At 39.9% G+C, this 14,358-nt stretch overlaps 1 protein-coding gene across 4 annotated transcripts; it reads right to left on the bottom strand.

Moving 5' to 3' along the window:
* Window positions 1-4: 4 nt before the first annotated feature.
* On the bottom strand, window positions 5-5,798 carry LOC119554137 (phospholipid scramblase 2-like). 4 transcript variants are annotated; one of them, XM_037864912.1, is made up of 5 exons: window positions 5,430-5,798; window positions 3,876-4,260; window positions 1,199-1,689; window positions 980-1,138; window positions 5-733 (listed from the first exon to the last, which is right to left on the bottom strand). In XM_037864912.1, the coding sequence occupies exons 1-5, from the start codon at window positions 5,589-5,591 to the stop codon at window positions 674-676; spliced, it is 1,257 nt and encodes a 418-aa protein (XP_037720840.1). In that variant the 5' UTR covers window positions 5,592-5,798; the 3' UTR covers window positions 5-673. The 4 variants fall into 4 exon arrangements, with proteins under 4 accessions (XP_037720840.1, XP_037720843.1, XP_037720839.1 ...); XM_037864911.1 differs by lacking the exon at window positions 5-733 and adding an exon at window positions 837-920; XM_037864915.1 differs by lacking the exons at window positions 3,876-4,260; window positions 5,430-5,798 and adding an exon at window positions 2,584-2,932 and having other exon boundaries at window positions 1,199-1,676.
* Between the last annotated feature and the right edge of the window lie 8,560 nt (window positions 5,799-14,358).

The following is a 14,358-nucleotide window of genomic DNA, read 5'->3' as shown; positions in this document are numbered from 1 at the left end:
TGCCTGACTTTTTGGCCTTTTTATATATTTTTTTTATGATTTATTTAATCATTATAATAGTACATAAAAGAAAAGAAACATTTCTTCTGTAATACAAGTAGGGGTATATATAGATTTCCTGACAGCTTAACAATAAACATTGGTATATATGTTTCTATACATAAGACACTCAAAAATACATTTTAAAGTACATGGTTTAACAACGAATAGTTCGTTCGTTAGGTTTTGCTTCAGTGTGCATCGTTATAAATTCATGAACGAAGCAGATTTGTCGTTGAATATAATTCGTTGATGAGGCGTGAATCAAAAATGCTTCATAACTTAAAGTTAGTTTTATATACCCTGGCAATGAACCGTTGAAGGAAGCCTGAGTTTAATAGGTTTGATTTTCAGTTTGTTTTCACAAGGAGTTCCATTACTCGATTCCATTTTCATCAATAAGCATTTGGTACAGAAGACTAGTAAGCGACAGTTGACAGGGAAGATATTTGGATAAAGCGGCAACTCAAAATAACAACTAAAAGTCACTATTGCAATCGCCACAATCGCCACAATCACCGCAATCACCGCAATCGCAGCAATCGTCACAATTGCAATCGCAGCAATCGTCACAATCGGCACAACATCCACCCGCTAGGCACAAATCATCGCCATACAAGCCACCACAGGATGTCTATAACATGCCGGGTCTATCGGTTTCTTGGTTTCCAGACTTCTCGAAGAACATGGCATCCTGTGGGTGAAAAAACATATCATTAGTTTGAGTATCTGTTATGGATTAAGGACCTATGCCGGGCTAGCCTACTCAAACTAAGCTGGAGGGTTTGATGGGCTGGGGAATACACATTACCTCAGCACCAACGAAATCTGCGCTGCAGACGTCTCAACAGCTTGAACCGATAGAAATGAACACTATACAACTGATTGGCAGGAGCCAACGATGGTTACTACATTATTCACAAATAAATAAGCCACTTACAATCAGGAATGTGGCGCCCAGCAGAACGGCCTTCATGCGCACATCCAGGTCCAGGGGGAAACTGATGCCAAAGAAGTCGGCATCCGTGAAAATTTCCCTTGCCAGGCCCGACCACTGCTTCGAAATCTTGCCCACCTTTTCGCCCGTGAGCGAAACAACCTGAAAATCAAAAAGTATTCATAAGATTTTTGAACTTTCAAAAGGATATCCCACACATACATTGAACTCAACGTCGCCGCAGAGCGAAAAGGTGCAGAAGGGTCCTTCGATGCGCATCACCGTGTCGCCCAAGTGATTGAGGATCCTGAACGAGGGCGAGCAGATGGACCACTCCTGCTCGATGGTGCCGATGACATTGCCGGGCGGTGCCGACACCTCGATGCTCTGCAGGCAGCAGGGAAACAGGCAGGAGGAGCAGGCCAGCGGCCGGTGCATGTGGATGACCTCCTGCTGGAAGTTGTCGAAGACCCGCATGTCGAAGGGACGCGAAGGACCGCAGCAGTTGCGGGTGCAGCAGTCATTGTCCTCCGCCGCGAAATAGACCTTCTGCCCCAGGGCGTTCTTGATCGTGAACTTGTTGTTGGTCTCGAAGCCGGTGAAGGCCTCGAGCAGCTCGACCTTCTGCTTAACTAAAAGCTGGTCGATAGTCGTAAGGTACTCCAATCCGCGCGGACAGTTCGGAATTCCGGTAGGTATACTCATCCAGTCTCCTGAAAGAACACCAGTTATTAACATATAATTAAGGCATATAATTTGTAATAGTAGTTAAAAATAGTGTATATTTCTTAAATAAATTTGTAAATGTTCATCAATGTCATCAACGCTATTAAGGTGAATTTAAAAATAACACTTTATATTAACTTATAATGGAATGTTCTCTTAACTTAGACTTCTTATAATCTTTTCTGGTAAATTGAGTTAGTGCACACAAAAGGGCATCTTGTTGAGCTCGTTCAGTGGCCAGTGTGTCAATTGGTCAATGTCACCGACACAATTGCTCGGCCTTTCTAATTGAAGGCATCACAATGGAGCAGACCCCCTCTGAATATCCCATAGATAACCCCCAGCCACAAGCTATTACGCTAGTTCGTGCATCGAGGCTCTTGTATCTAATCTAGGAAGATTTACTTTATGACGGGCTCTAAAGATAAACGTGCCAATAAATATTTAATTTCACAATGCAAGGAAACCTTGAAATGATTTACATAAATGTGATATTTTTAGATGGTAACAGAGTGCTCTTTAGTTTTTTGCACCTAGTCACCGAAGATTATAGTACGCTTTAATAAATTTAAGTTTCCTAACATAAGGACCTGTTAATAAAAATAAATTAATTTTATAAAAGACCTATACTTTTTTTAGGTGCTTAATGAAAATATAATTCCTTGTAATTTTAATCGAAATTTTTTGGTTAAGTTTTAAAAGGATATGACTGTGCAACTATGATCAAAACAGACTTTTCTATATGTACTGCTATTAATTTCTTGAAAAATTAAGTTGTTGCATGTTACTTTTAAACTTCTGAAGGGTATTTCCTTGTTGTACTATGAAGCGGTCTTATATCCCTACACTTTCTAGTCTAGACCACACTGTGACCTCCTCACCTTCTGTCCTCGTCGCTGATGTAGAACTCGTAGCCCTTTCGCTTGGCCGACTTATTCAGCCGCATGGTGTGCCTGAGTTTCTTGGGCAGTGGCTTGTTGGCCTCCCGGCAGACCAGTTGCCTCAGGGTCTGCGACCTCGAGCAGATCTGGCTGTACTGGCTGTAGAGAGAGTGCCAGATGATGCGCAGCACCTTCGAGCCACTCCTCACGCCCCTGCCATGGGGATCCTCCGAGTTGCCCCGATTCTCGCCACTCAGGTCCAGCGTGGAAACGCAATTCGCTGGGTTTTCGGTGGACATTTTCTAGACACGACACGACCAACTGCTCTGCTGCACAGAGATGAACTAACTGCTCGTCGGGGAAAAATCAACGCCATCCATGGCGACGGGTGTTTTAAATGCCGCTTTGTATTATTTTATTGGTTCAATTAGGGCGGTTGCTCCGCATTCCGATAAGCGCCAGAGATCTGCCAGGGTTTTCTGAGCATTTCGGACCAATCCGACGCACGTGTAAACAAAAACACAGATAATAACACAAACGGTCCAAAAACCTCAGTCTCTAACACTCTTCAAAGTGACTATGCAAATGTTTGCACCCCACTTTGCATTTGGGCACCCTTTGTTCTCCACCGATCTTGCCGGAATACCTCTATCTGGGATGCTGGGTTCAGTGGATGCACCCTGAGAAATCTCAAGACAACTGATTGGACATTATCTCAATCGCAGGGCAATGACACATGGAGCACACAAGATGCGCTTTGTTTTAATTCAGTGTTTAACGTAGTGAGATTATATAAGATGTAAAGTCAGTTATGAAAAGCAAGAAAATTGATATAAACCAGGAAGCAAAAACCCATTAAAACCTGGTGCCCCAAAACCTTAAAGTAGTGTTATTATCAGAAATATTGCTTAGAACATTAGTATAACAAGAGTTTTTGCAAATATCTATATATGAATCAAACTTATCAAATGGCAATAGAGATGAGTACTAAGTCCCAACAGAATTTGAGTCATCGAAGATCGACTGAACTATGAGCTTATCAGAACTTACAAAATAAACAAGACTATGTATATACCTTTTACCATAGCTCTTGACTCGAAACATTCTTATCAGTTCTCATAAAATCCGAGAACAGGGCGAGCCACAGAAATCGCTTATTTGTGAATTTGTGTAGAGTTCTAAGGCTCTAATTCCTGGGAGTTCTGTAGCACATTCCATACATTTAGTTGTATACCTCAGCCTATCACTTTATATGATCCTAAGTTTTAAGTATATTATTTTAGATTACTTGCCTGCTGGTCCGCCCTGCGGAGGTGGCATTCCCGGACCCATTCCTGGACCCATTCCCGGCTGCGTGACAATGGGCTGTTGGGGCTGTCCCGGTGGATATCCTCCGAAGGCATGTGGAGGTCCTGCGGGACCCGGTTGATAGCCCCCGTATGCTTGTGGAGGACCTCCTGGACCTGCCGGACCCGGTGGATAGCCTCCGAATGCTTGGGGAGGTCCTGCTGGTCCCGCCGGTCCCGGGGGATATCCCCCATAGGGCTGGGGCGGTGGTCCTCCTCCCCCACCACCCACATAGGGTGGCTGTCCGGCTCCATAGGGCGGGGTCTCTCCGTACGGGGGCATCTGGGGAACTGGCGCGTAACCGGCTTGCTGAGGACCTGGCGTAAAGCCCTGCAACGATCGACAGTTGGACGACGAATGAAACGGCGTTTTTTATTGAGGGCGTTGTGGTAGGTTTTCAATGGTATGACGTGGACCCTAAAAGCTGTACTTATCACACCATTGGCACCCAAGAGACTTTTGAGTGTATACATAAGTGCGTGCATGTATGTTTTCAGAAACCGAAATTATGAACATATATGTATGTGCCCAAGCGGAACTTAAGTTACACAAAAAAAAAATAAATCGGAATAAATAAAAAGGTGAATTTAATATTTTTGCTTAATTTATTTGGTATATTAATTTTATAGTAGTAAACAATTTTTCTAACTTGCTTCTAAATTATCACTAACTCAAAGAACATACACATATGTACCCAAAAATGAATTGGAATAAATAAAATGGCTTATTTATTCGGTAGGTTTTACATATTTAAAATAAAAATTGCATAGAAGTAAATATTTTTACCAATATGTTTTTAAATTATCATTAATTCGAAATGTATAAAGTTAGGAGAATATTTTTTGAGTGTATGAAAAAAAGTACAACTATTGAGTCAATAGTAATGACGCTCTATTTGCTTACAATTTGAGCATTCACACAGAAAAAAACCGAATTAAATTTAAATTTTGTAAGTATAAATCACCACCGTTGGCAGTGATTTTTAAAAAATGTTGTATTTAGTTTTTAATAATACTATGAGCTATTTCTAAATAATGAGATTAAGTCGAAAGACGTGGCTCTCCGTATTGATGAGTAATATATTTACTTTACAGAATGGAAAAAACGCGACTTTACTTATCATTTAAGAGTAATTCAAAAATCCCCATTTTATTTCAGAAGTAATGGTTATAGACATTGCATTTTCGACTTGTTTATCCAGTCGTCATTACTGGTTTTAAAATACCATGTATTCCCAGTTGTTTAAGGGGACAAAAAACATATGTTTTTATTTATCTACCCGCTGGTTCCTCGGATTCGCAAGCAAATATAATGAATCTCTTTCAGTTCTCAGCGAACTGAGTGTGTGATTATGGTTTATAAATAAGCAAATACCAACTGGCATGACGTCATTGTTGGCGTGTGTATGAACAAGAGGCACCCCCTATAGCACCCACCTTCCCCTCCCCCACCACCCTACATATTTTAATCACCGAAGAAGGGACATTTTTGGAACTCACGTAATTCATGGGCGGCGGCGGTTGCTGTTGACCGGGGGCCGGGGGATAGGGGGAGCCACTGGGCGGGGGGTAGCCGAACCCCTCGGCGGGGGGGGCGTTGGGCTGGAATCCCGATCCGAAACCGGGTGGGGCGTAACCGCCCTGGTTAACGTTGCTCTTCATTTTCCGGGACTTCCCTGGCTTTTCCGACTTTTCCTGCTCTGCTTCTCTCTCTGCTCTCCGCGTGCCCTGTTGTTGTTGTTGCACTGGAGCGGAGTTGTTGCGGCCACGCCCCCAACGAAATCGCAACAATGTTGCCTTTGTTTTGAAAACAGAGTATTTTAAATAGTTTCCAATAAAATGAAATTCGCTCAATCAGGTGGCTTTCAAAGTGAGACTGCAACTGGGTAGCCAAAAAATACCATCTTTATAATAAAATATACCGAATTAGCTGATGCACCCTCCTGCCAGCCGATACACCCTCCTGTCGTAGAGCAGACACACACCATACATTAGATCATGTCTTCAATGTACTAAAAGTCAAGACACACACCGCCAAATTAAGTTCATTCTGATTGGACATTTAAAATGTTTCTCAGTAGGGACTCAAACCATCATTAAAAACTAACAGAAATGTTAGAAAAGTCTTAACATTTCTGTTAGAAATCGTTGCATCTTAACATTTCATGAAGAGGAAGAACACATGGCGCCTTTATTCAAATATTTTCAATTTTGTTTACTTCTATAAAAGTGACAGAACAGAGAAGGAAGAGAATAAAAATAAAGAAAAATAATTTGGTAATTTATAAAATTTGACAATAAATTAAGATGCATCATCCTGATAAACTATCAGCTTGGAAAATAAAAAAGGAAAGCAGGGAGATACAGCCACAAAAATGTTTTATCCAGCTTTATAATTTGATTATATTCTTGTAGATTTTTGCTATTTTTAAAGCCTTTTCAGATACTTTGCTGTACATAAAAGTCTACGTTCTGAGGTAACTAGATGTTTTTTATTGGCTCTAACTAACTTTGCACTACTTTTTTTTAAATCCATGACGTTATCACTTAAATTTTTTAATGTTGTAATCTCCTAGAATTTTTAGCCATTATTAAATAGAAACCAAATAATGTTGATTTTAGAAATTCTGAGAAATCCATTTTGTATACCACACAGCCCACATTTTTTCTAATGCGCAAATTTCCCCTGTGAGGGTGCGCCTCCCTTGCATTTACAGGGTGCGACAGAGAGGGGCAGCGGGGTGTGGGGGAGAAAGGGAGAGAGGAACAGAGAGGGCGTCGTAGTTAGCGCGCATAAAAAATGGCGGTTTCCGACGCAAGTAAAACGTAAAAAACAAATGAGAAAAAAATGAGACCAAAAAGAAAAAAAAACGTGGCAGGGTGAGCCGACTGCCGTTGGTGCGAAAGAGACAGGCTGCTGAAATTGTGGATAAAAATGCTAAAAACCGTGTATATAGAAAAAAACTGCGAGCAGAATTCCACCCCATGGTCATGGACATCCAGCAGACGTCCCTCCCTCACACACACCAGTGTAATTACCCATACAAATGCAGGGAGAAATGGAGGATTCGTCATCAGCATCATCAGCGGGGTGCGAGGTCCACCCACACGCAGAGCAAAACCTCATTTTATCCTTGACATCCCTATAAAATATATTTTATCGTTCTATATACTTAGCAATCGAATTGGAACTATTTCTAAAAGATATATCTAAATATTCAATACAGACCTTTTTTAAGATACTATAATACATATATGTAAGGCATTAAAAATTATTATTTTAATTTAGTTTTAATTTTATAACAAATAATGTGTATAAGTACCATTAACAACTTACTTCTAATTTTTATAGTAACTAGTGTCGAAAATTTGTTCATAACCCTATATTATTTTGGTATTCTCTCAAACTAAAATCTAAATACAATCATTTCATACTTTTATTATATATAATTCAGTATTATTTAATATTTTTATTCAATATTCCTAATGGGACATAACAAACATTTTGTACTATTTGTTAAGATAATGATGTAGGATTTTTTAAGTAATAATGCCAAATAAAATATTTCATAAGTTAACAAACCTTAAAGTTAATAGTCCAAATTATGTGATATAAAAAATCGGGACCTAAAATGATTTTAACAATTAAATAGGGTAAAATCGTAGGTAATATATAGAAATTTATAGTTCTTGGTAAAATATTATCAGGTAAATTAAAATGTATTTTCTTTCTGTGCAGGGCGTATTCCGTGGATTTAGAGGGGTCCTGGAGAAGGACTCATCAGGGCCGGGGAAGAAATCCTGAAATGAGCGCTTAATGCGCCATATAACGCGATATTTGTGCCTGTGTGGGTGAGTTTAGCACATTCAATTAGTTGACTTTGCAGCAAATGCAGAATGCGAAAATAAAACAACCGACTGGGAACGGGAATAAAGAATGGAAATAAGAACGGGAACATATTTGCGGTTGGCAACCGGCCAAAGGGACAAAAGCCTGGCTCAGCAGTGCCGCAATTGTTGCCAAGCCAGCCCCCCTTTGGCCCCACCCATGACCTTTGCCATGGCCGCCGGTGAACGGTTCAGTGCAGGAGAGGCTCTCAAAAAATCAGGCAGGCGGCAAGCAGCGAGCATAATGCAATGGTAAACAGCCATGCGGGTCCCGACCTTGCCCCCTACACTGCAAGAAAAATCATAACAAACAAAAGGTGAATTACCTTAAAAGCAAATGCATGTCAAAAATATATAACAAATTTTTAAATTCTCTAAATCATGATTTAATATATCTATTTTATTTATTTATTTAGCTAATGGATCATTTACATTTTGTATTTTATTAATTTAATATCATTTTCTTTTTATATTTTGATATCCAGTGATAAACAATAAAATACATATCCCTACTTTGACTATAATTTTTGCAGTGCATTTAAAACTTTTAAGGTCCTGGATCGAGTTTCGTTTGAACCCTGCAAAGCGCCTCATTAGCCGTCGCTTCGTCCTTAAAGCTGCTGGCGAAGAACAAATTCAGGCATTATAATGCTGGACTGAACTTTCTGCTCGACTATCTCTAGAGGCGATCTAATTTATGGCCCTGTCCCTCAGCCAGAAATCGAAAGGAGCTGAGCCTGCGACCATAAATCAAGTTTCGGAGATGCGATCAAGTGGACTTCTAATGTTCCGATCGATCAAAGCTTCTTTGCCACGCGGCAAAATAAGAATCGCGTTGCAGCTGCTGTTGAGAATCCAGGAACCAATCAATCAATCATTGTTAAAAACAAAAAAACTCAAGAAATTTAAGATAACCTTATTGCTAGGAATAAAATGTATAGAGAGATGATTACAAGGAGGATTAGTGAAGATACTTTCTAAGATTCGATTTATCCACAATCCTCGATTACAATTAATATAGTCATGATTTAATGTGTACAATTGTTGCCAATAAAGTTTCACTAGAAATGTAAAGTTACAACATTTTTTTCATCTGTTATCTGACTTCTTGTGTATATGTAAGTCTATCTAAAATATAGCAGATGTTTAAAAAAAAAATGAAAGTCAATTTAAGGTTTTACCAACATATTTAACATTATTATTGATCTTAATTTACCCATTTTGATATTGAGAAATATTGCACCTCCTAAAAAATCAAAAGGCACATTGATTTGCTTTCCCTCTAAGCTTAAATTTATTAAACTATCGAAACAACTATATTTTTATTACCTTGCTTCATTGATAAAGGTACAATTTTTAAGCAAATCTTAGAAAATAAATGAATATCTCTACAAAAAATGTATCAGTATTCTATTTTTCTAAGAAAGTACATTAGACAGCCAATAAAGGGAACTTCTTGCTAATAAATTCCAGCGTTTTAGAGGCTGCAATAATCTGTAAAAATATATGGCATCCCGAGTCCGAAACCGGCAAATCTTGACCATTTAACCATATTCACATTGCGTCGGGTCAGTTAAGCGTGGGAACACACACATCCCCGTTGCGAAAAATGAGACGAAAAAATGTGTCAATGCCGCGAAGGGGGAATCGCAAGTTGCGAGTTGCAACTGCCACTGCATTTGGTCAATGGTCGATGGTCGATGGCCAGTTGCTGGCCGTCCTTTTGGCCAGCTGCATCAGCATCGAGTGCACATGTGCATATGCCAAATGCAATCACGATGTCGCAATTTCCAAAACGAATGACAGGAAGTGCCGAGCCACAGATACAAAAAGAGTTAAAATTGAAGAGGGGGCCGTACACACACCTGGCTCAAAGCAATTCACCTTGCGTGGGTCAGTTACCAAGTTCAAAAACGGAATGGCAAAAGGGCGAAAGTGTTTCCCGGTTAATTGCTTAATTACGATCCACGGACAAGCAGGGAAAACTGGGTCAGAAAAGCCGGCGGAAAAAGGGTTGTGCAGCGAAATCTTAATGAGTTTTCATTCCGGCCCAGCCCATCCGCCTCTCGTCCTTCGGAATGTTTTCCAATTAAAAGCACAATGACCCTTTTCCCGGGGCCCTATGCTAATGAGACCGGCACGCACTTTACTTTTAGCCCGGTCCGGTTTGGTCCTTGCAAATTAATTACCAAGTGTTGAACTTGAACTTGCCGTCTGACCGTTTTTAAAGCTGGCTAAAAATCAATAAAGGGATTTTTAGCGGGCAGATGGATTCAGGGGGGTGAGAAAGGGGTGGACCTTGTCTGGTCGCCACATGTCATGGCCAAAGATTTAAATCAGAACCGACAGCCGTGTGTTTTTTGCCCGATTTTTCTTCCCCTTTTTTGAACCCTTTTCGGCGGCGCTTTGTCCTGGCCGAGTGGCTCAACCCTTTCTGCTTTTTTTTCTCTCTCCTTTTCGGCAGGACGCTGGGCAGGACTTTGACAGGATGCTGGTCGCTGGCACACGGTAATTGCTTATTTAAGCGCGCGCCTTTATCCTTCAACGGGATATGCAAACAGGGCAGCGCCGAGGAGCGGAAAATAAATTTGAAAAAAGCAAAATGCGAAACAAAGGCCAAGCAAATGCCCCGTGTAATTACAGGAGCGGGAAGGGGAGGGGCGGGGCGGGGCGGGGCGGGGCGGGGCAGCTGTCTAGCCGGACCATCCAAAGGAATATCCTGGATGCAGGACTCTGGACTCAGGATTCAGTATTCAGGAGCATCCCGAAATGAACTGCAAATCAAGCCCCGGCCAGCGGGAAAGGGTTCAGGGGTAGCAGCGAACCACGGGTCACCGTGCGTGCATATTAAAAATGTTTACCAACGAATTTTTAGGCTGCCTGCTGGCGGGATTTGAGGTATATCAGCACACTCAGAAAATAAATATAGTAATATACTTTCAAATTACAAATTTGGAAAAAATCCATATGATAAAAAACCCTTCCACTTTTAAAATTAAGTACTCACCTGTCTTTATGATTGATTGAGGTTTTAGTTTCTTATTATCAGATTTCGATCCGTTTACACTAAGATTGAAAGTTTGTCAAATGAAATGTTAAATTGTCATTTCATAATAATTCCATGAATATTTTTTAAGTTATTAATAGTTAAATAAACTTCCAAAATTATTTATATCATTCTGTTCAATTTCTAAAAATGTTATAAAGGATGTACAAATACTTTAGAAAATTTGAATAAACAGAATGCACATAAATAAGGAAGTTTTTATAACTTGGTACCCAAAAATGTATTATTATAAAATCTTAAAATACTTTGACCGCCTGATAGGATCCTGATGTTTTCCCCAGTGTAACCCAAAGGGTTAAGGCCACTCGCGGGCAGCTCTCCTTGTGCAGTGAACTGCGAGGACCTGGTCCTCCCTCCGAAATCGAGCAGCTGTCGTTATCTAGTCTGGCCTATCGGCATCTCGAAACCTGAACGGGTCAGGGGTCATCCCGCTCGAAGGGGCGGCTCCGATCGATCTGCCTGCCCTTCTGGGGTTTTCACAGACTATCGCGCTTCGGACTTCGATGGCGGATTAGATGGTGAGTTGCAGAGGGGCTAAAAACATACGGACAGCTGGCCAGCAATCCGAACAACTTTTGTTAACAACTCAATAAGTAACAATTGCAGAAAAAGCTGCCACAAGACTGTCCGTCCATAAATTATAACGAGTTGTCTTTGGTTGGTGCACTGGGAAAAATATATTTAATTAGTGGGATAGCTAATTGTCATGATATCAGTAGTATAAGAATGATAATATATGATATAATAAATGTATTTGTAATTTAAAAATCTTGTTAATTTGATGAAGAAAAATTCTGAGAATGGGATATACGAGATAATAATCTTATTTCTTATATGTTAATTAATAGAAAATAGTTCCTAACTATTACTATTCTTGAGTGTGGCCGACTTGATTGGACCGACGATCGGTTAATGGTTAGGGTCTAGCTTGTTGGGGCATTTTTCAGCCTTAATGACACTAAACGAAGGTGGACGACGACATGAGCTGGATATATACATATGAATATAGAACCTGACGGCCAGAGAGGGCAAATCTCCATACGACTGCCACAAGAAATAACTGAAATTATTGTCAATTAATTACAAGCGACTGGGGCTGGTCTTTGAAGCGTTTGACAGACGGTAGGAGTTGTCCATAAATAGCAGGCGTGTGACGTTCTCTCGGCAGTTCTCAGGTGCTGATTTGCTCAGAGGAGTACATCATAGAGGGCTAAATATATTGTATTACTAAATATTACATATTTAAATAATATAAAATTAAAAATTTAGTAACAGAATGCTAAGTTAATGTAACAAAGCAACACAAAAGATTAAAAATAAAATTAAGATGGTTATTTTATCCACTTACTCTGTAGTTTTATGATTTTCAGCTTATCAAATATCGATTTATTTTGGTAAAAATAAAAAACAGATTTAAATGTTTTATCTGTTACAATCCCCTTTGCACCCACTGCCTCTGGTTTTTCTGCACTTGCCTCTGCCAGTGGCCTTTACCAACGTGGCTAAGCTGCCTAAATGGCTCAAAGCGTTTTCAGCAGACATTTGCATAGACCAAGAGCCGAGAACCCAGTTGCCACAACAATTGCTGGCATGTGAGCGGCGATTGAGGTAATAAACGTATGTAATAATAATGAATTTTAATGTCGCGCATTAACAATTCTTGCATTTTAATTGGTCCACCCAAACGTTGGCGACTGGCTCTCAGTCTGGATCCCAATCCGCATCCGAATCCAAAGCCATGTGGGCCGGCATAAATTGTCGCTGTTGATATGATTTAGTGACATGGAACAATGCACTGGAATTTATGGCAAAGGCTCCCCAATGCATTTAAGCGGATTATGTCAGAGTTCTGCGGCTCGGCGTGTAAATAAAATTCAGCTGTAATTTGTCAGCAAACATGACAAAATCGGCTAACTCATTTTTTCTGCCGCGACCATTCGAATGTTCAGAAAATGTTAATGAATGCACAAATCATTCGAGAATGTTGCTCACCGATGGAAAAAAGAACGGGAGGCGTATCCACAACAATCGATAAGCGACAAACTGGGGGCGTTACCAATCGGAAGGCGGGGGAATGGGGCTCGAGATCTATAAATTGGGTCCAAGGCGGTGGCCAGCACTTCCATTAGGGAATCTGCTCAATCAGTGTCAACGATAAACTAATTTTTATTGCCCGACGGTGGGACGATCTGAATTGGAGTACTCTATGCACAGAAAATCGGGAGCTTCAGTATGCTAATCACTGCGAAATTATTCTTTATAGTTATTATGTACAAATTCATAAAATTAATTTCAAATGTACAAAGTAATTAATTTAAGTTAATCGAAAAAGAAGTCAGTGATAAGTATTTTTTATTAGACATCTAAAGATCCGTTGTCATGAACTTTGGCAATAATCAATATCGGTTTAACAGTTCTTTTATGACACGGCCACGAGGTATAATAAAAATCAATAAAGCAGTACAAGTAATCTTAAATATTCAGTAGGTACTTTATTACCTTTTTATTGGTTGTAACAGGGTATTTCAAAAGCATCTTCATTTAGCCCAATCCCACACGTTTTTCCATCGCCCTGGATTTTGCAATACTATGCCTTTTGGCCAGGTCATAAAAGTTTTTTATTTGCGATGGCGCTACAAGCAATGGGTGGATCTTCATTAGCGCTAAAATGGTTTTCCAATTTGTAGCCACCGGCATAACTTAGGTGCACCTTGCACCGCCCAAGCCACTCGGTTTCTCGACCACCAGTCTTGCGTACGCACCTCTAGAAAACAAGAGATGCCAAGTTAGATATACTATAGTATATAGTTAAAGTATAGATACTACATTATTTTAGCAGTTTTGTATTATTATATAGACTTTCTGTAGGTAAAATAATTTGATTATACTTTAGTTCCATAATTTATGGTCTTAGAGAAATGTTCTTAATAACCTGTTGGAATGTCCCCTAAATATTTACTTACTGAAATCAATCTATGTCATAATAAATTTAAGAGTTGACTACTTATTATCTAAAGTTTTTGATTTTTAATGTTTTCATTGACTGTATTGCAGTAAGCAAATACAGAATTCTAAACTCCCATGGTACAATATTACTGATTTTGTATTTTTCAAAATATTTATCTTCTTTTCTAAGTATTCTGAATCAGTTTGTATCATCATTATAGTATTAGTCTTAGGCTTTGTAGCCAGAAAATAGCCAGCCAGCTTGCTCTGCTGGCAATCTTCAGTGAAATTATGGACTTCAGGGCGATCGCCCCGGTTGGACTTTGTTTATGAAGTCGTAAAGAGGAGTCCCCTCCATCTTTACCTCTGGTCTTTCACTCCTGCTTTCCCCTCAGGTGAGACGAGGCTTTCATCCAGCAGCAAGTGCATCAGCATCAGCATCAGCATCTGTCACATGCAATTAGAAGTGCGCACCACACACTAATTAACTGCAAGGCGGCCTCCGCTCACCTTTTGAAGTGAAAAGAG

The sequence above is a fragment of the Drosophila subpulchrella genome, chromosome 3L (genome assembly GCF_014743375.2).
Source record: "Drosophila subpulchrella strain 33 F10 #4 breed RU33 chromosome 3L, RU_Dsub_v1.1 Primary Assembly, whole genome shotgun sequence".
NCBI classification, from domain to species: domain Eukaryota; kingdom Metazoa; phylum Arthropoda; class Insecta; order Diptera; family Drosophilidae; genus Drosophila; species Drosophila subpulchrella.
The sequence above is the reverse complement of the archived record's forward strand: the minus strand, read 5'-3'. Positions and strand labels throughout refer to the sequence as shown.

Excerpts from the sequence above, each read along its gene's own strand:
- LOC119554137 (XM_037864911.1), bottom strand. The coding sequence starts at position 5,591 with ATGAAGAGCAACGTTAACCAGGGCGGTTACGCCCCACCCGGTTTCGGA. Across the intron at positions 4,261-5,429 it reads CGCCGCCGCCCATGAATTAC|GGCTTTACGCCAGGTCCTCA; the intron begins GTGAGTTCCAAA and ends CGATCGTTGCAG. Across the intron at positions 1,690-3,875 it reads TCCGCAGGGCGGACCAGCAG|GAGACTGGATGAGTATACCT; the intron begins GCAAGTAATCTA and ends GTGTTCTTTCAG.